General features: G+C 40.5%; 2 protein-coding genes across 9 annotated transcripts in view; both read right to left on the bottom strand.

Moving 5' to 3' along the window:
* LOC137868337 (nck-associated protein 5-like) overlaps window positions 1-13,743 on the bottom strand; it is a 58,964-nt gene extending 45,221 nt beyond the window's left edge. For both annotated transcript variants that reach the window (XM_068705067.1, XM_068705070.1), the window contains exon 1: window positions 13,213-13,743. The gene's annotated coding sequence lies outside the window, so the exon portion shown is untranslated. The remainder of the gene's footprint in view (window positions 1-13,212) is intronic.
* A 2,691-nt stretch (window positions 13,744-16,434) lies between these two features.
* ftcdnl1 (formiminotransferase cyclodeaminase N-terminal like 1) lies at window positions 16,435-23,567 on the bottom strand. 7 transcript variants are annotated; one of them, XM_068705064.1, is made up of 6 exons: window positions 23,523-23,567; window positions 22,264-22,400; window positions 21,798-21,893; window positions 21,082-21,237; window positions 19,277-19,465; window positions 16,435-18,042 (listed from the first exon to the last, which is right to left on the bottom strand). In XM_068705064.1, exons 2-6 carry the CDS (start codon window positions 22,376-22,378, stop codon window positions 17,606-17,608), a joined length of 993 nt encoding a protein of 330 aa, XP_068561165.1. In that variant the 5' UTR covers window positions 22,379-22,400; window positions 23,523-23,567; the 3' UTR covers window positions 16,435-17,605. The 7 variants fall into 7 exon arrangements, with proteins under 7 accessions (XP_068561165.1, XP_068561163.1, XP_068561164.1 ...); XM_068705062.1 differs by having other exon boundaries at window positions 23,423-23,556; XM_068705063.1 differs by having other exon boundaries at window positions 22,264-22,397; window positions 23,423-23,556.
* Between the last annotated feature and the right edge of the window lie 527 nt (window positions 23,568-24,094).

The following is a 24,094-nucleotide window of genomic DNA, read 5'->3' as shown; positions in this document are numbered from 1 at the left end:
TGCACACAATGACCCTGATAAACCTGCATCGTTATAGTAGGGAGTTTTCACTGTATCTCAATGAATTACTCTGTGCTTGTAAAATCCTTGCTTTGCATCAACTTAATGGGAATTTCCATTTAGTGTCACTCTGTGGAGGGATATGAAGAGGCCAGCAGAATTGCCCATCAAAACGACAATGGTTCCCGGTCTATTTCAGAAATAATCAGTCAGCTGTGGCGCAAGTCTTTAGCCACAGGTTTGAGACTCAGGGAATCAGTAACTCCACCATGCAGGGCTTCAGTACAGGAACAAAAGAACTATTTACTGTACTTTATTGTACTAGATTTAAAGCAAGGACAATCTCAATTCACACTATAATGATGAAATATAATGTGTTTGATTTCAATCTTGTGTCAGATTGATTATACATCTACATCTAGTACTACTGTAACTGCTATCACCAGCACTATTCACGTATGTCAGAGCAGACATGTTGTCACGTTATAACAGGAAAAGCACAGGTGCATCTAACGTTAACAATGGCTCAGTTCTTTCGTGTCCTAGGAAGCCATACAAGTGAGCAACATGCACAATGCCATAGTCCTGTCCTGGAAATAATAAAACAAAATGTAAAAAATAGTCACCATTAATGTTATTAATTATGTGCTGTTGATGATACACACACATCAGAATGGTTGCTTTGTAAAAGGTCTATACAACTGATTACTAGTATTGCTGCTACTATTGTGACCAGAATGCTGAATGAATGCTAAGGAAAAATAATCAGTCCACTTTATATATTTGTTTCTTTCTTTTTGAGAATGAGAATCTGATTTTGTCAGTCCTTCAACCCAGAAGAGCATGTAAACACAGTGAGGAATAGCCGGTCTACATTTAGGATTACAAATAATTTGAGTATTTTCATTCTTTTCATGCAAAGGGAAGGACAAAACTTTTCAAGCAAAGAAATTCATGTAAAAAAGAAAAAGCTAAATTTGAGGGACCGGACACACATGTGAACCCTGAATCGGCACTGCCCTCTAGTGATGTTTGCAGATTACTGCAGGATCACTGCACAGTTTCAACATACATCATTCCAATGTTCATCCACCTGTTGTCCTCTCCTGCTTTGAATCCTGAGGACCTAACAAAGAGAGGTTTCGATGCAGTCAAATAGTTCACCGTATTTTCTCACAAAGTAGTTGAAGCCTTTTTTTTTTTTTAAACGGAAATTGCACGTTGCTGCTGTTTTGTTGTAAATATAGGTTACAAGCAGATGAAAAGGCATTTTACTTAATTTTGCATCGTCATAGCAGGAAAAGCACAGGTGAAATTACTAATGATAATGATTTATATTTTAAGTTCCAAGCTCAGTGCACATTTGACCGTCTTTGCTTACTGGGACACTTAATGGAAAGGAGCCATCATTTAAGTTATACATTACACCTGTCTGTAAAACAGGTCCATATGACTGAAGCTGTTACACCACACTGTTAATCAAGTTCCCTAATGCTTTTTCCATCTTGTTCTGAGAAGTCATCTTGTTCCAGTCGACAACACAGTCTCCTAATAAAATTGCCAAAAAGTATAGTAGTAGTAGTAGTAGTAGTAGTAGTAGTAGTGGTAGTGGTAGTAGTAGTAGTAGTAGTAGTAGTGGTAGTGGTAGTGGTAGTGGTAGTGGTAGTAGTAGTAATGGTAGTAGTAGTAGTAGTAGTAGTAGTAATGGTAGTAGTAGTAGTAGTAGTAGTAGTAGTAATGGTAGTAGTAGTAGTAGTAGTAGTAGTAGTAATGGTGGTAGTAGTAGTAGTAGTAGTAGTAGTAGTGGTAGTAGTGGTAGTGGTAGTAGTAGTAGTAGTAGTAGTAGTAGTAGTAATGGTAGTAGTAGTAGGAGTAGTAATAGCAGGGATTTATTTCAGTCCCTGTGAACAGTTTTCCCAAAACAATGCATGTATAAATAAATAACAATAAGGCATTATATTAAAGGGAAAACCAAAACATATTGATCAAACAGATATAGGCTGAAGCTTAAGCTTATTCTACCCTTTTTACAACATGCAATCCTTACATGTCTAGGTTTAGTCTATACAAAATCAAAACAAAGTTCCAAACGTTTCATCCACAATAATAATCACAAATATATTCCTTGTCACAACCACTCCACAAGTTATAAATATATTCTTTAATATTTGTCCTATTACATATTTCATATTCCCCTAAATAAATAATTCTCTCATTTCAAACAACCTGCGAGAAGAGAATAGCATGCAAGTTAATAAATAATGTGTTGGTTGGTTTGTTGGTTTCTGTAGCATGAGAATTGGATTACTGTTGGTTTTGTGCGTGGAACTCTAATGTCACAAGAGTATATATAGTAAATTCTGATTTAAGGTATTGGTTTTATATAATGCAACGGTTTTGGAGAGATTTTGTTTTTACGTTATTTATGTAATGCTCAAGCCATAACTTTTCAAGTATATGTTGTCCCAATAGTTGGCCAGTAGATGGAGTTCTTCATTCATTTTCCTCACTAGTCTTTCACCGTCTGAATTTATCGCCTGCCTCCTCGTATGTATGTCTGTTCTCCTTACAGCCACACTGTAACAGAGGAAACAGGAGAAGACACACCTGCCTGCCTGCCAGCCAGATTACACCTCAAGTCAGAGGTGTTGGTTTATTTAGCTGAGTCACACGGCGCCATTTAAATGAGTCATGTGACACTCTTCACAAATCACACATCTATTTTGGAAGAAAAAGTACCTCACTCCTCACACCTGTTAAACAAAATTGATCCACTGTTTCCAATTTCTCAAACAAATCCAAAGTCAGAATGTACACATTTAATAACAAAGAAAATGTCTACTTACAAAAGTTTTTCCTCAAAGACGTATTATTCTCGGTTAGAAAATTATTTGTAATAAAATCAAGTAATTGCTCATTTTGTACAGTTATTCATTAAAGAGTGGGTGTCTCATTTCTCAAATAGCAGATACGTCATTAAGAAATGAAACCCTTCAATTATACCCATGGTGTCACTGGGGATGTATGAGAATGTCAAGACATTCACACTATAAGTAAAATAACTACAACAGGCTACTGTAAACGCACAGCATGATGTGCCACTGAGGGTGTCCATTCTTAGACTTCATCCTCTATTAATAGACAGTGACACGCTGTTCTTTGGACAAGATCTCACCAGTGTACTAATTTAACAATTACCAACAAAGGTCCGTTTAGTTTCCCACAGTGGTAGGTTTCATTCATTCATTCATGTCAACTGGATAAAGACTTGGAGATATAAAAAAATAAAGGATTTTGGCAGTGAATCAGATAATAGATAAGAGTATTCACATAAGAAGACGACAGTCTATAAATATTATACAATAATGTGCATACATAAAGTATATTAATGTGTAACAATGCATGTTAGTTGTAAAATGAATGTAGTGTAGCAAGAAATGCAATATTTCCCTGGATGAAGTTGAGTAGAAGCCCAAAGTAGCGCAAAATGGATAGGCCTACCTCAAAAATGAAGTACAGGCTACTTTCAGCATCTCAATATAGATGATGAAGCTGCAAGCGCAAGCAAGTTGACAAAAGAAAAGCAAATGAAGAAAACATCTTTGCCACTGATAACACACAAAAAAATAACAATTAAAACACAAGAAAACTGAGAAACAGATTCACCAATTTTGACAATGCATACGCAGCATTAAGAGACACGCTGCAAACACAGAAACCACAAGCAAATATAGCTAGAGACCATCTTTGATGGGATCACACCAGCCGCGACACCGAAATAGACCAGGAGTGTTAAGTAGGAGCACCAATGGCCCCTTCCCCATTTCCTAACATCCTTGCTCGGACCACACCCATCTTTGAGGTCAGCCTTCATTTTGCTCACAACACTTGTAATGTTTTGTGACTGCATCCTGCACAGTTGCGACGCTATTGTCCGTGAGAGAATCTGTCCACAGAGAGACAGACATATAAACACCTGGCAAAGTACTCAAGGTGTTTCCAGGACCAAATTTTGCCACGATGACACGCACAGACTCAGAAGGTGAAAATAATGCCTGTGTTGTAATCCCGGCTGGTAAAAAGTATCATCAGAAGTTTCCTGGGGAAACAAAACAATATTTTTCTGTTTAAGCGTCCCAGTAAATCATGACTGTGTGACAATGAGTCAGCATGAACAATACCAAGACCCTGAAACTGAAGCAGCTCAGTGGAGCTCAGCCAGCATTCATTTTATTCTCTTCCCCTGTAAAGCATGCCTGTGCTTTACTGTGACGTGTGAAAATGTCTACCTTTAAAGAGCACTACTACTAGAAGGCTAACGCTATGGCCAGTATATCCAATACAATTTGAATCCCATATTCAGAATGTTAGTCAGTGAGTTTTTAGTTTTAAGTTGTGTCTCTGATAGATAGACAATGACCGGAAACTCATTGTAAAGCTCTGCAAAACTGTAGGAGCTGCAAATTCTGGTGATCATTTTATGAAGGTTCATCACTATCAGGGACCCCTTTCATATTTATTTGATACATTATAGGAAAATTATAAAATAAAGCGAAGCTAAGCATCTGTAAATGTTGTATCTAATTTGTTTAACCAATACACCCACAGCAGTGTAAAACAATTTGTGATTTTAGGGGGGAACTGTAACTATTTCTCAATGAACAGCAGCTGGATGCAGTTATCGTGCACAACTTCCTGGAGACTTGACAAAGTGAAGTTGCAAAGTTTGTTACTGTTGTACCTTAACAGAAACCGATACATGTGGCAACATGTTCTTGAGCTTTTTAGGTGCAGGTAGGTCTATTTTACCCCCCCTGCCTCCAGTCTTTATGCTAAGCTAGGCTAACACAGGAAGTGAGATAGATATCCATCTTCTCAAAATGCTGTTTTGCCTTTTTAATATATTTTCAGCGTTTTTTACTACATGTGATACAAGCAGTGAAGTCTAGCTTGCCCGATTTTTATGAAACTTGGGGGAAGGGTGTAGCGTAGGCCAAGGACGAATCCATTACATTTTGGAGCGGATTGGCCATGGCGTAGGTTAGCGCGCCTTATAGTTGGCTTGTGTATTTGTTCTTGTAAGTGGTTGTACCTTGAGCTCTCTCAGGCACTCTGTTACACCTTTGAAGACAGGTTCTTCTATATTTAGACATTCTGAAATATTTAGTCAAAAAGAGAGGAAGAACATACAATCAGTTACAGGATAAACTAGAAGGGCACTTGCTGAGCGCAAACAAACTAAAGAAACGGGTTCCTCCATGGCCCATGCAAGCCCTTTCTGTTGTGAAAATCAGGCCAGGAGTTATATCCTGATCCTGCTGACAAACAAACAAATCAAACTGAATACATAACCTCCTTGGCGAAGGCAATAATAAATATCCTGACTAAAACAGCAATATTACCAGCTTAAAAAATGATAATACTTCAGGTTACCTGTAAACTCAATTTAGCTTGTAGCTTTATAGCTATTTTGCATCGTTGTCTACAGTCTAAACAAACTGATCGGAGTCATCTTTAAAACATTTTGCTGTTCTATCTGTAATCTGATTGTGACAGTTACACTGATCACTACCCGTCCATTAGATCACATTATTCAGTCCACATTAGAGCCTTTGTTACAGCCCTGAAACATCCTGAGAGCCGTTAGTGTTTCTCTACATCAGTGTCACAGAGACAAACAGTTAGACATTTATTGTACTTTTCAATCACAACGACTAGCAGAGAAAAAACCAAGCTAGAGTGTGTTTACTTTTACCTTTCAGAGAGGAAAGCACTCCAGTGTAAATAGTGTAATTACACGTCTTCCTTTTGGGTGGGTGGGGGGGTAAATTGGTGTAATCAAGGCAGCAGCTCAGCCTCTGGCATTGATGTTGGAATGAATTAGGACAGGACCTCGCTGAGATTTTGCCCCCAGGGTATCTAATGAATACATACTTCTCCCCCAAATCACATCCTGCTGATATACTGGCGAGCCAGTCTTGCGAGTGTACCGTACAACTCACACTGGGAAATGAGTAGGAAATGTAGCTTTCACAAGGAACTGTACTTTTACACTTTTAAACATCAAGCTCAGGATTTTCACACAGACAACTGATACTGAGTACACCAGGAGAATAAACAACATAACATTACATTTGTTACGTTTTACAACTCACTTTCACAGCTTCCCATCAGTGCAACCAGAGAATGTAGAGCATGTTGTTTCCTTTGTTGAATTTATGTCTTTCTGTGCTGTTCAGTTTATGTACTTCCCTATGCACTCCTACCTCTCATATACAGAAGGATAGAGATTTACTTTGTAATTTGACCTGTCAAAATGTCTCACTGTAAAAAATGTCATCGTCAATGACAGAAAATTTAAATTGTAGCACTTGGTTAAAAACAAGTCAAGTTTTTTTTTTTATTGTGGTCCCCACTGTATTTATGTATGGAATTTAAAAGCAAGACTAAGAACTGCCACGCTAGCAGCTCTGTGAGGCGTATGTCTGATTTATTATGCATTCAGTGAATGCTGCGTCAGCGAGGGTCAGTGCGCCTGATGCGCATTGTCGACGGCTCGCACCGGGTCGTCTCGTCACTTTTCGGATAAGCTAGCAAAACCATTACATAAAAAGTGGTTAATTAACATAATTGCTGCCGTAACCCCAAGAATAAACCTACAAGGACCTCATGCCTATTTGTAACTTCAAACTGATTTTTTTTTTTTTTAAACTGAACATAAATGTGTGTACCAGATATTTCAGTAACAACCAAAAAGTCAACCTTCCTTTGGCGCAAGTGGAAAAGTCAGGGGATCACCAATGTCAGTAATCTTCATCGACAGAGAACTATTGAGATGTACAAAGTTTGATGCCATTCCACAGATGTTGAGATATTTCACTGAATAATTGTGATCATCAGGGCATCACAAAAATCATCAGAATTTTTCCTCTAAGGGCCTGAATATCTGGAGCAAATGTCAAGAAAATCCATCCTTCAATTGTCAAGATATGTCCTTTACAAATGTCAAGCTTATCGTAGCACTAGAGGAAAAGTCAGGAATCACAAAAGTCAGAAGGCTTCATCCTCTGAGGACCATGAATGTCTTTATAAAATGTCCTGGCAATATTCTGGATCATGGCCATCCCTTGAGTCATGCCGTTAGCATGGCTGAAAGGACATGTTCAATATTACAATAAGTGTGTGCAGCATTAAAACACACACATAAACTACAATGCCTGCAATAACTTCTGTCAATGTCTAAAAGTACTCCAAATGTTTAACTGACAGATTTGCTAACACAGAGTTTGCAGAGGGTAATAACCAAAAAGAACAAATAATATGAATTCAAAAATAATGCTTTAGCTGAAATTACTAATATCATGAGCAACCAGTGAGTTGATAGATTTGACCAAGTCACAGTGCTTTTCAAAAATAAAACCCCCACTACTCCTGTCGCCTGTATCTGATGGAGAAATACTGAAATGTCAAATATAAACAAAATAAGTATATAATAAATGAATTCATTATGTCATTAACATATTCATTTAATTCAATGCAGTATTGAAGAGGGTTTTAAATTATCTCGTAAACATGGAAATTGTATGCGTCCCTCTTCCCTTTCATTCCACAAATAGTCCTTGTATGAGATATTTTTAGCACAAGGCTATTTTTTTATGCATCCTTGATGTTGGAAAGGTTCTAACTCACTGTAATGCTGTTACCATTCTGTCGTCCCCAGTCTCTCATCTGGTTCTGCAGCAAGTCTTTACGGAACAGTCAAGTTCGATCTTTGATGAAGAGCTATTTATTACAGATTTGTTTCTTTAATTTGAACGTTTATTTATTCAGGGAATGATTCAGCTCTTTCTCAGCTCCACCCTGCTGAACACTGTCATTAGACTTAAACCGGTCAATTCTAATATTAAAAGTTTTAAATTTGATTTATGAGTAGATTATGTTTTATGCTTCTTTTTTAATGCCACAAAATAACAACAGTTCATATTTTATACAGAATTGTCCTCTTATTGTATTGGCTACGCTACTAAAACAGTCATTTGAATCTAAACTTGCACTAATCAAACATGTTTCTACTAACCATCAATACAAGAACCACATCACCAGAGAGGAGTCCATCAGAGTGGCAAAACACACATAATTATCATCCAAAACTGCAGATCTACTCAACTTTTTAGCTCACTGCTTGGGTTTTATAGTCCACAGATATACAATTTACAGCCAACAAAGCTCCTACAGTATAAGCCCATGTACACTTTATCAGCACCAAGTTAGAGACGAGCTGGTAAATATAGTGTAGCATTTAGCAGCTAAAGAGACAGATATTTTTCTACGAGTAGGAGAGCTTAAACAAAAATTGAGCAGAAAGGAGAGAGAATTCTGGACTTACATTTAACAGCTAGCCAGAAATTCAACTCCATATGAATATAATATGTATCAGCGTTAGCTGGATGAACAGTGCACATGTCAGGCTACTGTCTGTGTAGCTCGTTTTCCTCGAGCGTTACAGTAAACACATGACAGTGTGACAGTGAGCTAACATGAACAATACCAAATGAGCTGTTTTAGTGTTTCAACACATGCAACCAAATACATTATGTGCTAGAAAATAAGAGCCAAACAAACATTGATGTTATCAGTTCTGTTTGGCAGTTTTGGGCCACTTGGGAGCAGAAAAACATCAAAACAAGTAAATACACAGTCAACACATATCACCAAGTGGTTGATGTACTGTAGCTTATGTGCTAGGAAACAATCGACTGTTTACATATCAAGCAGACACGGAGGAAAAACTAGGAGAGGAACAGTGTTTCTAGCCACCAGAAAAATGTAAGCATAAAAGCAATGAACTTGTAATGGTGCTCATTACGACATTCGGAGCATATCTATTGCCTCCACACGGCTCTCAACATGGCGACAATTGAGCTGGCGACTCGCAGCTAACAGTGCTACTAGCGTAAACAGTGCAAACAGCCAACAGTGCTAACAGCTAGTATTGTTTACATGAGGGGGAACCAGAGGGTTGGTGCTTCGCTTCCACAGGGACACTGTTGTTCGGGATCAGCTGTAACTGCCGTACGAAAGTAGTGCAGAGCGGTGGCTGTGAGCGAACTAGTGGAGCACAATCATGTACACTAACAGGCACTAGAAGCACACGCTGCCGGCCCGGCTCATTCTCTGCTCAGGTAGACATTACTCCACTTCACTAAGGCCTATCTTTACAATAAAAATAGTGCTGGTTTGATGTTAATGATCTGAATATTGTATAGAGTATCTCTAAGAAAAATATCTTAGTGTTTATCTTTAAAGATGCTCAACCTTCTTCACTAGCTAGTTCCAAAATTTGTCTGCCATTTGGTGTTTGGCAGGTAGCGCACAGTGAGCTCTGTTTGTAGGAACACTAAGGGAGGTTGATATGAGGAGCCCAGACCAGACCGTAAATCTGCACACTTTAAATAAAAAACAATGAGCTTTTGACCATTTTGATATTATAAAGGTATTTTTATTTCTACGTTTGTTTCATCATTACTCTGATCAAGACTTAAATCACCTTAAACATCCACATGATCCCAATATAGACTATATATTTTTACAATTAAAATGCATACCTTTTTAACATGTAGACAACATACACTGTCAGTATACATCCTGCAAACTCTTTATACTAAACATCTATAAAGGTGCTTAGTGTAAATAACCATCCAGTCCATGTATATCCATTTAGTATTTACTTATTTGCACTTTTTGTATGGATAGCAATTGAATTGCTTCATATAGATTTCTTGGCCTTTTTCTTTGCTTTTATGTCTATTTCTGTGTAAGTACACTGAGAGCAATGAAAACAAGTAAAATAACTGGTATGTGTTCACATACTTAGCCATTAAAGCTGATTCCAATGTTAATTTGAAAACTATTGATTACTGCTGGTTAAGGACTTCTCTACAATGGCTTTTTAAACAGCGCATTGACCACTATTTACCCATGTTTTCCTGACCACTGTGGAGACTCCAGCAATAGCCCTCCCTGTCCAAGCCTTTCTTTAACCTTTAGGCTACAGCCGACCCCTTTTATGCCACTGCACAATGCCATCATCCAGCCGCCCAATCGAATGCATTAGACTATCTGCTTCAATGCGCCAAACATGGAATAGATGCAGCAACAGACAATGGTTATCCCCTTGCCCTGAGCTACTCTACATCCACTCCTGTTTAAAGGAATTTTCCACATCAAGGTCAGATCAGCCCTGTTGTTACGATAATACTTTTCAGATGTCCCCTTGAATAAGGCAATCGACTCGTAAGTGTCATCATATGTTGAGAAGGTAAGTGAGGTTATAGCTCCCGCAGTGAGGCAGGATTATGAGAATTAACAAACCCTTATTTTTCAAACTGACTGTCATGTCAGTGGAGCAATTACAATGATGTGACAGATTAGATTCTGTTTGGCATTTTTTTTGCCATGAGGGACAGGGCCTAGTTGTTCACTTTTCTTTGTTCACTGTGAATCACAGCGTTTTCTCAGCTCTCTGTTGAGCCACTTCTCCTGTTAACTCTTCATGCTGGAGATTTCTGTTGAGCTACAGCACCATGAGGGGTCTGATAACCATTCGGTTAAGTCGTGACTACTGCTTGTACTACTGTCAATAGCACCACGCTTACACAAGCAAGCAAACAAACTGTAAATCAATCCCCATGAAAATGATTAACAACAGATTTGTGAGATGAAATGTAGACCGCTGCTGTGAGATGCTGTGAAACAGAGATGCTGTGAAACATCATTCTTAAGTGGAGCTATGTTTGACATGACATGACTAGAGAGGGAACATTTTGGACCCACACAATGAACAAATCTGGACCACATTTAGAGTCAAGTTGCTGTTGGCATTTAAAAGGCTACAATAAGACATATGTGGCATTGATTGTATCATCATTAAGAAGGCAAACATGCACAGATTACTGAAGTTGGTATCTGATGCCAACTTGGACCAGAGTTTTCAGTCACTTGACATGCAGATACATGTCATCAGATGTGAGCTTTGAGTATCTAACTCGAGTGTTAAATGCATTTATAGCAGAACAGCAAAGCTGTGGAGGTGAATCAGTAAAATGTTAAAGTGCATTGAATAAATGGATTAAAAAGGACAAACTGAAGAAACCTTTTAATTTTCTTAGTTTTTTTAAATACATGACAAGATTTAAGTCTCAAAATTCTAAAATTGTAAGCTCACTCACCAACGTATTTGTGAATGTATAAAGCTGCCAGTATGCTCCCCCCCCACACCTTTCTGAGTTAGAGTGGGCTGTGTCCGACCATCAAACTATAAAGCAAGGAACCACAGTCGGTCTGTGGGTTTGTGGATATATCCTTTGCATATCTCGACCACTGCTCATTCGACTTCACACTTGCCGTGTGTATTGCTTTGGACCAAGGATGTGCAGTGTTTGGTCATATGGTGTAAATCTGTAACTGTAAATCTCAGAAACAAAAGGATTTTGTGTTTCCAGATGAATCTATATCCCCATTTGCATCCAAATAGATTGTCCTTCATTTTGAATTGTGTTAAAATTAGTTTTTTTCGCTAATCCTCCAACTGATTTTAAGCAATTGTCACCAAATTTGGCACAGATCATTTCTGGACCAACCTGGAAGAAGCTACTTTTTGGGATTTCTGATTTTCCAAACTTTTTTGCTATGGCTGACTCACAAAGTTAGGTCAAATGCTGTGGGCAGAGCTGATATTAAAAAAGCAAGGAATCTCTGTCTGTAGACTGTCATCCCATCAACTTCACATGTGGCGGGTGCAAGCAACCATAGCCTCTTGACAATGCTGCAAGCAGAACTTTTGGGGGCCAAGCAATTGGTCCTTTTGGGATGGTCACACGCTCCCAACGGGTTTCTGCAACTTACTGAAGCCGACATTGACACCCAATTCACAGGGTGATTGGCCAGCTGTGCAGAGCTGAAAAAGTTGCCTGAGGTTTGAACTCCTCTCACTAGCTCTTTTTTTCAGTCTTAACACAACTATTTCTGTCACTTGGCACATGAATAACTGAGTGCAACACTATGAATTTCCGTCTGAAAATGTGCGCCATTATCCCCATACGGTGTCTTGTCTTCCCCTCTCTATGGCGGCTGGCTTTTCACTCCACCTAATGTGGCAGTTTGGAACAACGATGAACACTTCTGATAGCCAATGCGGTCGGACAACACGTCGTACTAACTAGTTAATTTCCAGCATAACCCTACGTGTGAAACCTGATACTGGTAACATGATGAGAAATACATATAAAACAAGCTTACAGCAGATTTACAATCTTTACAAAACTGGCCTTCTCAAGCTACTATATCAGCATCCAACGAAAAATATGCAAACTATGGCATCGCAATGACAGGACTAAAGCCAGCATCCTACGCTCATATATTGTCATAAATACACTGTATTTACTGAATGAGATGCTCTTTGCTCACCTATTGCCCTCTGTCTAACCTCTAGTCAAAATGTCTGACCTCTGGTTAAGAAACAGCCACTACTATCTTGTGGTTGGAGATGTCCTGATCTGTGTTATTGTCTTTTTACGGTTGCTGGATTAAATACAAATGAAATGAACTAAAATGACCTGAACTGAACTGTACTGACCAGACTGAGGAGGAAGTGACTGGGTCGGATGTGTCTTTATCAGACAGGCTCAGATGGGATCCAGCTGAATCCTATTGCTTTATCTTCCCCAGTGTGTAGGAACACATTTTCCTTGTGTCCATTTTCCGTTCAAGCAGAATGAAGCCAAATGCTTTCAGAAACCAAAAAGACTTTAATAAATGTTTTATTCAGGTCTTCTCAGCCTGTCCTATCCTAACCTACTTTCGTCAGTACTTTGGGGGAAGCGCAGTTACTTGTTGCTCACCATGATATCTCCTAGGTCATGCATTATACATGGAGCTATTCTGCATAGTGCATGCACACAATATGGCATCAGTTCATCATCACAGCCACGCTATGGTACTGTTTGAAGCCTCTAAAAGGAACTCCATAGATCCCCCCTGCCCACCCCCAATTTCTGTGTCCAAGAGGGACCAGGCACGGGTGTGAGAAAATAGAAATTGGATGTGCGCGGTCGTAGTGATTTGTAATGTATTCATGCAACACACAGGCACGTGCACATACAAAACCCACCAGCCTGACATTTGAGCGTGCATGTCAGAGCACGGCATCCTTACCCTGGCAGTGGCTGCGTGTATCCACGGAGACAGATGTCAGCAGAGGTGGCAGGTTGAGCGGTCTCCGCCGAGGTGTAGAGCATTCCTCGTGCGCATCACATTCAAAGACCACCGGAGGGGCGGTGCACGGCGAAGAGCCAGGACTCCACAATCTGGGTCAGTGCTGCTGGAGCCATCCTTATGATGAAGAAGGTAGCCACAGAGGGGAGTGCAGACGTCACAGGCCCACATGGATGCTAGCATCCAGCCACGGTCGCATCCTCCGTCTGCAGTTGTTTTGCATCCGGATACAATGAATCCCACTGAGACTCAGACGGGGGGGAAATCCATGGGGTTCTCACATCCACACACGACGAGAGCTTTCTGCTATGAGAAAACAACCTAGTCTGCACGAAGCATCGCCGCCTCAGTGACAGACTCTCCTCGCATTTCTCCTCCTCCTCTCTCTGCCTCCGCCTAATTCACTGCTTTATCGCTCTATTTCTGTCTTTCTCTGATGCTCACCCATATTTCCACTTCACTGCCCTCTCTCTCTCTCTCTCTCTCTCTCTCTCCCTCTCTCTAATTCTCAGCTGTGTCTCAGTGCTCTGCTCAGCCTGTGCCCAGAGGATGTTGAACATGTGTTCAGGGTGGGGGTTGGGGACTGCTGACTTCATAGGTGGCACGCTTACTTCCCACACTGATAGGTTAGGGAGCATGGCACTGTGCGCTCACATTTTGGGCACAGCAGCATCTAACTGGCAAAATCAGCTTGGCCTCTTTTTCTTGTAAATGTTCCTGTTTTTGAATCACGCATCTGAGCAGTCGTAGATGGGATTAATGGCTGTGATTAACCGTCACGCTGTACTTGATTTGCAGGAAATCTGTGGGCTAGGAAAGTAACGAAGGGAAGGAGGAGGTGATTTCTATATGTGACATGATAAAATCACTGCCAGCTTACTAAATAGCCCTGCAGGAATGTCAGATGTGGGGGGGAAATAAATCTTATAGGCTCAGAAATTCTACGCAGCACATGAGTGTTTTTGCTCCCACTTTACCCAATCTGCCTCTTTCTAGACAGACGAGACACATTTCTCTACATTATATACAACAGGAGCAGAGGGAAAAGAGGAGATGTGGGAGGCAGAGTGTGTAGGGAAAAAAATGGACAAACAGAGAGAGGGGGGTGAAAGGGAGAAGGAAGGAGGGGGGAACAGAGAAAGCAGCAGGAAAAAAAAGAAAGAGAGGGAGAGAGAGAACAGAGAGCTTTGGAATATTTATAGCAGGCTGGAGACTGATGTAAAGAAATAAGCTCCTCTATTTCTGTGCTGTGACACACACGGTCGCATCTTGGATGGTACGCTGTCAGACTAAGTCATATCAAAGGGATCCTATGGTGCTTCTGTAGCAAGGATGCAAATATACTGCAGCTGCATGCAGGAACATACATGTCTTTATTGAAGCAGATTGCACACCAAAAAATAGATTTAGGCTTCAGTGGGAGTTTTTTAAATGGATATTAACTGCTGAAGGAAGTGCACTTAATCATGGAAATGATGGCCTTGTGACAATCATAAGAGCCATTAGACTGAGTCACATAACCAACGAGGTTGTTTGGCAGGGAGGGGACTTTTGGGAAAGATGAAATTCACTGAATTTTATTTATAGTCTTCTTTTTCCTGGGAAGCGAAGTGTGTCTGTTGTCAAAATGAGAATCAAACGCTTTTCACTGTTAGCAGAGGAAAAATTAGTCAAAATGGATTTTGTATCCAAGACGCGATTTTGCTTGCAAATTTAAAAATGCGTGTGTGTTTGTGGAGACGGGATACCTCTGGGTTTATGCTGTGACCTAGATTAGGCCTTGATGCTCCCAAGCCTGGCAGGCTGAGTGTATGTGTGTGTGTGTGTGTGTGTGTGTGTGTCATCCATAGAGTAAATGCGTTTGCACGTGTGTCTAGATGCAGAAGAGAGAGTGTAAGACAGCAGAGAGGAGAGAAAGGATGTGTGTGTGTGTGTGTGTGTGTGTGTGTGTGTGTGTGAAAGGGAGGGGGGGAGTTGTGTACGCATGAAATGAAGCTGCATGGCTGAGTTGCTTGTGCGACTAAGAGCCTCAGCTGGATGATATACAAAGAGGTGAATGTTCACACAGTAAGAGAGCTTATTCAACGCACACATTGATGAAAATTGCACGGCTTCTGCCTCAAAGGGCAACTTTACGTAACTTCAAATGCAGAGAAATGCACACAGCATAATGAAAAGCATTGTAAATTCAGAAATTGACACCAGAGCATACTAATCTAACTGGAGGATTTTGTGAATCATGCTACCTTGGTGCGTAAAGATTAACAGATTAGCGCCCACTCTCTGCATGTAGATTATAGGCAGTTATTGGCTCTGGTATCACTGATTTTCTGAACATATGGCTAAAAATTAAACATCAGGATTTGCTTGCTTTTAAAACTTAGGCTGACCTTGCCTTTGTGCCACATCCATATAGCCCAGGTTATTATTACCTAATGACTCAAAACCATACCTCCTTGCCCCATAAATGTGCTGCTATTCAATGCATTATACTGACCTTATGTAAGAAATGAGTGGAATCATCTCGCCCCAGTTAATTCCTGACCTGTCCTCTGGCCAAATTCGCCTCAACGTTATTAAATTGTTTATCATCTGCATCATGAGCTCACACTGTGTAGACTTTACAAGATGCTTGACTAAATGGTAAACAACTATATATATATATGTTTAAAGCTGCGCTCAGATTGGTAGGTTTACACAGTATACATGCCGCCAAAGCTCTGGATGTTTCTAGAAGAATTCTGTCCATGACTTGTGATAAAAATAGCTGTTTTACACACAGATGGTGACTCTCCCACAGAGTCATGCATGCAAGGCTGATGGTGGAAAATGATGGGAAACGACTCATCAGTAAACATAAGTGTTCCATTTGTTCCAAACAGGAAATGACACACACACACACACACACACACACACACACACACACACACACACACACATATAAGACAATTCAAATTCCACTCTGGAGGATGATATGGTGGGATTTATGGTTTAGGTCTTGGTTGGGTAGAGCAGAAATTCTGAAATAAAACCCCAAATCTCTTTTAGTGCAAGTGTCGGATTAGGAAGACCCTGATCAGACAGGTGTGTCAGAGAGGATGTGGGAATATTTGCCACAGTTTAACTCCCCCACTTTATGAACATAATACCAGGATGAAAATGTTTAATCAATAAATCATTTTTTTTAATGCTGTATTCATAACATGCTAACGCAAACAGTTGCTCATCAAAAAAAAAAAATCTTTAAATGGAGTCATTAGAAATCTTAATCCATGTTAGCAATATTAAAGATTAGATGTCAATATTAGCGTTATTGGATTGGATCTCAGGTAATATGAATCTATGAGTAAATTAAGTGAAATGCACTGAACGAGTAAACAGGTCAATGGTTCCAGTAACTGAATGTTAAGTGTATTATCAAAGGTAACATTTAAACCTTGGATTTCTCTACATGCTAAAGCTGCGTGCATGGAGCTGTAGGCTAGTAAGAACAAGTTTGGTGTTTAGAGAATGGTGTTTTATCTTTGTGCCTTTCCAAAGTCAAAATAATACGAGAGCAAAATTGTAAGGAAGGGGTTCAACAATGGGTGTGCCTGCTCTAACGTAAGCTGCAAATGTTAGCATCCCTGGCTAACTAGCATCAGCAGTAACTTAGCATTACCACCAAAGTCAAAGCAAGGGTTACATTAGTGACATGAGGACCAGAACATCCGATATGTAGAGCCATGACGCTACTATATTAGAGTTTAAGCTAGTTAGCAGCTCAGTCTTGATCTATATTAGGTTTGGGAGAGTTTACACTCCAATGGATTTAGTAATGTTTGCCAACACACTGGTTTGTTGAAGCATAGTGCTTGAAAAATCATTAAAGCATGACTCTTTTCTATTGTCAGTCTCATGTACTAATGTCAGGATATAGCAACAGTTTGAGCAAATATGATAAAAAATGTATTTATAAAAGGAACCAATTCAGTTTTAACTGATGAGCATGTCCCACATTTTGTGGGAGACAAAAAGCTTTAACCCCAGTTTTTTAGAATCATATGGTGTATGTGCATATTTAAGATTGTTTTACAGGTGTTTAAAAATGAAACAGCGGAAGACAGAGTTGTCACCTAACATAGCAGTTAATTAATTAGCTAACTCTAGCTAACGGCAACTGATCAAATTAGCTAGCACCAGTTTGTTAGAAATGAGAAACCCACTCTTTCTGATACATAACAGAGAAGGCAGGGCTTAACAAACGGTCAACTCTCATGGTAATTAAAGTGACATCAAACAAAGATGAGGTTCTTTTGTGTGAGGTTTTACTGGTTTTGGCAAGGATTAATTTTCACATACGGATCCTGCCCTGTTCTTTCCAGAACTCGGCAATCCTTTGAGACAGTGCGAACTCTGCCAGGCCCCTGCACTCACGGGGGGTGAACCCCACCAGCGCGGTGCCCTTCACGCTAACCCCCTCCCTCCCTGCCAGCTCCGCGACCCTCGCCGTGATAAGGGAAGCTGGAACATGACAGTACGGCTGGCCGGCGATACTGAAACATGGCCACGGTTCACCTGCCGTCGTTTGACTAGTCGGGCTCCCTTTCACGCTTTCCACATTACAAGCGATTTCCACAGCACCCTCATGTGGCAAGGCCAGCACCTGCACCCCAGGCAGCCCCTCTGGGGTTGACTCCCTGAGGGCCGCGGCGATGCTGCGTCCCATGGCCATGTCCTGGGTGTCGATAGTGACGTTGCAGTTCATGACGTACGGACCGGCTCCAACACCTGCAGGACATCAGCCAAAATCAGAACACAGAGAAAAACGTAACTCGTCTCATCTACTCTTCTTCAGTAAGTGCAGTCCTGCATTTTACTTTCAGCAGTCAGCTTTTGATATTGCAGAAAACAACCGCAGAGGAATTAGTGATTGTATAAGGAAGAGGTGAAGACCTTCTCTAGTGAAGAAGTTTCGACCTTGCCTCAAAATACAAACGTGTTGTTGCTCAATTGTATTATAGTTTACCGAGGCTAGTGTCGGTGGTGAAATTGGGATATGCTGCCACTCATGCAATTGATTTCTCCCTGTAAAACCGTTGAAAAACAATTCAAAACAGCAGGTCTAGAATGAAGCTCTTGCTCTAAGGGACTGACACAGTTTTTCTTGAGATAAACAAAAAAACTGTCTATCAAACACCTTTGATGTTGCACCAGAAACATCTTAAGATGACACGACATTGGCAATGATTGCCATGTTTTTATGTAAGAATAAGTAAACAGCACTGGATAACAGAATGGACAAAGATAACAGAAGGTACTGTAGGTCACACCAACAGCTGTTTTTAAAGGATAAGACCGTCTTTTTTTTTAATACTCACTTCACATGCCATATTGTCCGTTGAAACAGTGTTCGCTCCATGTAATCACTCCTCATGTCCATAATGACCATGAAGTGATGACTCTCTAGTGTGCTAGTGTGACTACACCATAAGAAATTGGAGGACAAAATCAGCAGTCCTCGCTATGTGCAAAGATTCATCCTGAAGTTCAGCTGGAGCTAATGCTAATGTCTGCAGATACCCTTTTAATTTGACTAACTCAGACTTCTGGAGCCTCATATTAGCTTCAGCTGAACTTTAGAACACATTTTTTACCCAGACATGGTGCCCATGGTTCTGCACTATGAGAATTTTAATGCAGATTTACTGGACCGTTAAAATTACAGTTCAAATAACTTGTTAGCGTCATAAGTTAATAGGATAACACTAAGATGTATGAATACGTTTCCGGTGAATCTGTGAGCGTGGATGTTTCCAGTTTCAGCAACACAGCCATGATAATAAGTTAGGAGGTGTGGAGGGCATGTGGGCACGATACGGACAATTTATCAAATGAATTTCCCTGTATTCAAAAAATTCAAAGTCTCCTGGATTACCTTTATAATTCTGGCAAAGAGACATTCTAACCCTCCTTACAGGCTCAGATATCTACATTCAGACACTTACTGCCAGCTCCGGCTCACCTGTTAGACCAAACGGTTTCTGTGGCTGCGGCCCCATGTCGGGCCTGATTGCCTGCAAGTCTGGCGTCTTCTTGAACCAGCCCATCTCCTTCCTCCTCTGAGCCAGCCCCCGCTGAAGGGGGGAGTCTGCCCAGCCGAACAGGAAAGCACTGGTGCCCTGGACCCGCTCCGTGAGTCCCTGCGCCACAGCTGAGCCCCGGCAAGAACGCAGACGTGTTAGTTAACCAGCAAATGGAGCGCATGTCATCACATGCACACAACTTCAGGAGCACGAGAGCAATGATAGCGTGACAGACAAAACACACCTGAGGGGGTTTGATTCAGACAGAGGGAAATACACGGGCACATGGACTGCTCATTACGCGCATGCATAAATACAGTGCTTGTTAGTGAGTTTGCCAATTATTATTCTGAAATCACACCACAGATTAGCATACATCAGGCATGCTGGCACACATGCTGGGCTGCTGCTTATTATCAGCAAGACACATGGTTGCTAAGTCAGCTGGCAAACTGTGAAACTAATCAACAGCACAGGAAGCTAAAGATGCCACCTCATCAGCCACTAAACACATTGCTCTAGAACTCATTACAAACACTGTACGTCAGGGCCGATAAATAAGGCAGATACTTTCTAAATTATTAAATAATAGCCAAAAAAAGGCTTGAATGAAAAATTACAGCTGCCCACTGCAAAGGGGAAATTGCAATTTCAAGTTACATCTATTGTGTCATCCCCGTGTGCACACACTGGATGTTTATTCTATTTGAGCCATAGAGTCAAAACCAGTTCATCTCAGTCCTAAGCAGGTGCTGCAGAGTACAAAACAAAAGACACGAGTAGTTGCTGCCTTCAAATGGAACTGGTGAGCTCATTTGCTAGCTTGCTCAAGCAAGCTAGCGAATACCATTTTGCAGGAAATTAAAGGCATAATGTCAGAGGAAAAAGATTATGCCTTTAATGTAATGTGATTGTAAACATTTTCCTCAGACATTTAAATTACAAAGAAAAATGCTATAAGTCTAAAATAAAAATATATTAAACGTGCAAGATCCCAGATTGGGAGAGTTTAGATTGCCTCTCAACAGCTCTCAACATGTTGACGGCGAGCCGGCGGCTCACTGCTAAGGGTGCTAACAATGCTAACTATAGCGAAAGTGCTGACAGAGCTAACAGTGTTTACCTGAGGGGGAACCGGTTGGGTGGATGCTACGCTTCCATGACGGCACTGTGGGTCAGTGCGGCGTTAGCAGCTGTAACCGCTGTATGAGAGCAGTGCAGAGAGGCTAGCCAGGGGTCAGGGGAGCACACTCACATGCACAAACGTGCACTAAAAGCACGTTTGGCCGGCCAGTCTAAGTCAGTAAAGCAAGGTGATGCTCGGATGACACCACACACAGAGGGAGAGTGAGTTCACTCTCTGCTCAGGTATTACTACACTATATATTTTTACAGAGAAAGTAGTTGTGTGTTGCTATAAATGCTCTGTATGTTAAATACAGCTCCTTTAAGAATTAACTAAACATGAACCTTCATGGCCTCCGTCCTTTCTGAAAAGATCAGCCAACGCATTACAACTCGTGAACTCTGAGCTTTCAAGAACATGTCCACTGAGGAGGTTGTGGCTAACACAAGAGGAAATAGACTCTTTCTTGTGAACACTGTAAGCACGACCTCATTTGAAGGCAACAAATGACGGTGCCCTGAAAGCTAACGAACAGATACAACATAGGACAACAACGGTAAGCTCAACTGACAGGGACATGTATCTCACACACACACGCATGTACAAATGGCACCTCACCCCGAGCCTCTTTAGCACAGTCCTCCACTCCCACCTCCTCCCCCAGGGGGTAGATGGGTATGAGGTCGACGGCACCCATACATGGGTGGACCCCCTTGTGGGCGCCCATGTCGATCAGCCCGCAGGCTTTCTCGCATGCAGACAGAACTGCCTCCCCTTGAGTGCAACAAAAATGACATCATAACAATACATCAAACATACTGTCAAAGCCAAGTCCTGATGTGATGGGTAGGAAAATTAACTAGTCATTTAAAAAAAGCATTTCATTTAAAGTTGTGTGTTTACTTTAGCAGAAATTCAGATCCAAGTCTAAAAAAAACTGAATTCAATATGATGAAAAATAGAAGATGTGGTTAAATTAAGCTGTTTCAGTCTTTAGGAGTGAGTGTAGGACAAACAAATGTAAACCTCGAACAACTTTGGCTGCATTGCCAGAAGGTCGTGTTGCGGATAAGCATTCAATGAGATCAACTTTTCACTGTGATCTTTGCCAGAAAAATGTTCATCCTGATTTTTTTGTGTGTGTGTTTAAATCCCTGACAAAGCTTATTAAAGGATTTCCCCCCCCCCTCTCTCTCTCAGAGGATTGGAGAGCCGGGGACGGAGACTGAATCCTAGCTGTAGTACTGCTGCAGCAAGTAGCTGACTCTATTCTTCCCTCTGTAGCAGGAGAAAACCGTGACATTTCACCACACATGTAAAGGTTCAACACTTACCGATAGAGTCGATACTGGCCACAATGGTGATGACGGAACGGTTGTAGTCACGGTCGTTAAAGATGTTCAGCACCGTGGTCCCCTCTCGTCTAACACCTGACGTACAATTGCAGAAAAATGGCCCAGGTTTAAATTGTGTTTTAGGTGAGGCGCCTGAGTCTTCTCAGGTCCCTATGAAGCTTTGTAGTGACATATCAAAACCAGAAACCATGTCTAACAGCATCACGAAGGACAGGAGTAAATGTGGGAAAATAAAGTTTCTGTGAGTAAGTAAATTTAATAATGTTAAAATTAGGATTAGTCAGGAGGATTAGCCTCTTTAGCATCCTTGGGGTTGTAACGTGGCCTGTGAATAAATGGTTGAGTTATTCTTTCTCAGCAAGACAGAGACCAAATGAATGCTTTTAGTAATAATTATCTCCAAGACTCATTAATTACAAGTGATAAAACATTAAATGTCACTTGCCTTTATTGTTGTATAAGGCTGCCCTGGCCACAGTCTCCACCAGGTCTTTCCTGTGAGCCTCGGAAATATTGAGAAGACAAGCCACCAGTCTTCTGCCAAAGGAACTTGAGGCCATGTTTCTACCGTAGCTGCTGCTGCTTAAAGTGCAGAATGTAAACATGAAGTTCACTGACCAGACTAAAGATGAACCTAAAGCTGAAGAGCAGCCAGTCATAAAACAATATTCCACTTTGCCCAAATGCATCGGGACAGAAACGAAGCCAAGATAATGACTTTCTTCACCATGCATGACAACACATGTTAAAGGATGTCACTTTCTAAATGAAACGTTGAATTCATAAACAACACATGTTTATTTGCTCTGCTAGAAGCTTAAGGTAGCTACTTGCTACTGTTTGAAAACTTCAGATAGATATTTCTGTGTATCTAAAATCACTTTACTGACTCTTCTCTACTTGTGATATTGTTATAATCTTAACATTTACCATTATTTCATAATTGTCACCTGTGGCCATTGTGGCTGCTGTTGAACTAGTTACATAGATTGTAGGCACATTTCCAAGTACAATCATTTTTTTCCCCATTTTTTGTTTCCGATGCTCCTTTAAATGTGTCACTATAAGCTTTTGTATTAATAGTGTTGTTTTGTCTATTTGTGAGTTATTTTGGCAAGTGGGTGAGATCTTTAATAAATGCACGGCTACCATTAATCTTAAAGTGCTGAATGTCAACTGTTCACTCCAAATAATGATACAAAAATGTCTTTAATGATGATGCCATCTACAGACGGTTTGTGGAGCTGCCCTTTTAATACGGGAACAACAAAGTAACAAAATACTTGTTTTTGCCTGTGACACAATTGTTGCCCAAGCATGCAACGTTTACCATGCTGACAAGAGAGCAGCTCCAGAAAATAAACTAAAGGGCATGACTCCAGGAAATAAAGGAGTACAATCTGTGTAATATGTTTTAGTCTAGACAGAAGCTACAGTTTAATAGTTTAACTTAAGTAGTCCTGAGGGTATTAAACTGACAGTGCCGACTGTCTGTACAGTTACAGAAAGTGTTCAAAGTCCATGATGGAGTTAGCTAACTCACTGACCTGCAATTCAAAAACATGCAATTGCACCTAAAAATCGGGCCATAAAGAATAGCATACTTGCGTTACATTAAATGATCTTTCAGCATTGACATGTGAAGTGCATTCTTTGGTGCTGATCCACGGGGGGAAAGCGCATTTGCTTTACGTAAACACCAACCTCCATGCACAGTCCACGCAAATACACACAGGCAGACTTCAGCACTTGTGGCTAAAGATGAGAGAATAAGTACAAGATGGTTCGCTCCTATTTACAACCTATTGGAAACCTGTCTTTTCTGTGGACGCTAAACTTTGTCTCGAGCCTGTAACGTATTTTGCACGATTATGAAAATGATTCATCTTTTGCATGCTTAGTTTTTTTTAAATTATTATTTGTACTGCTTTTGTGACTTGTTATTGTCTATGTATGTATGTACTTTGCATATTAGGAAGCCTTTAATACATGTTTGGTGTTACACATATTAGAAAGAACCCAAACCAGACGGTGCTGAAAAACTAGTTTAAGAATGTTGTCCCTTAACATGCTAAGCTTAAGCTTTGCATGTTAAGGTACGGGTGTTGCAATGGAATCCGCTATAAACACCACATGCATTATATAGCAGTATTTTTGTTTGTCTATGTCCCTTCCAAATGAAGAATAAATAAATAAATAATACATACTTCCAGCCCACACAACATAAAAAATGGTTACAGAATTGAATAAATTCGACATATGTTCCCTTAATCTAG

The sequence above is a fragment of the Cebidichthys violaceus genome, unplaced genomic scaffold (assembly GCF_023349555.1).
Source record: "Cebidichthys violaceus isolate CVI_PGR_0920_01 unplaced genomic scaffold, fCebVio1.0.p SCAF_11, whole genome shotgun sequence".
Taxonomy (NCBI): Eukaryota; Metazoa; Chordata; class Actinopteri; order Perciformes; family Stichaeidae; genus Cebidichthys; species Cebidichthys violaceus.
Note: the sequence above shows the minus strand (reverse complement) of the source record. Positions and strands in the feature narration are given on the sequence as shown.

Excerpts from the sequence above, each read along its gene's own strand:
- ftcdnl1 (XM_068705060.1), bottom strand. The coding sequence starts at position 23,457 with ATGTCAATGCTGAAAGATCATTTAAT. Across the intron at positions 21,894-22,263 it reads AGCCTTATACAACAATAAAG|GTGTTAGACGAGAGGGGACC; the intron begins GCAAGTGACATT and ends ATTGTACGTCAG. Across the intron at positions 18,043-19,276 it reads GAAACCGTTTGGTCTAACAG|GTGTTGGAGCCGGTCCGTAC; the intron begins GTGAGCCGGAGC and ends GATGTCCTGCAG.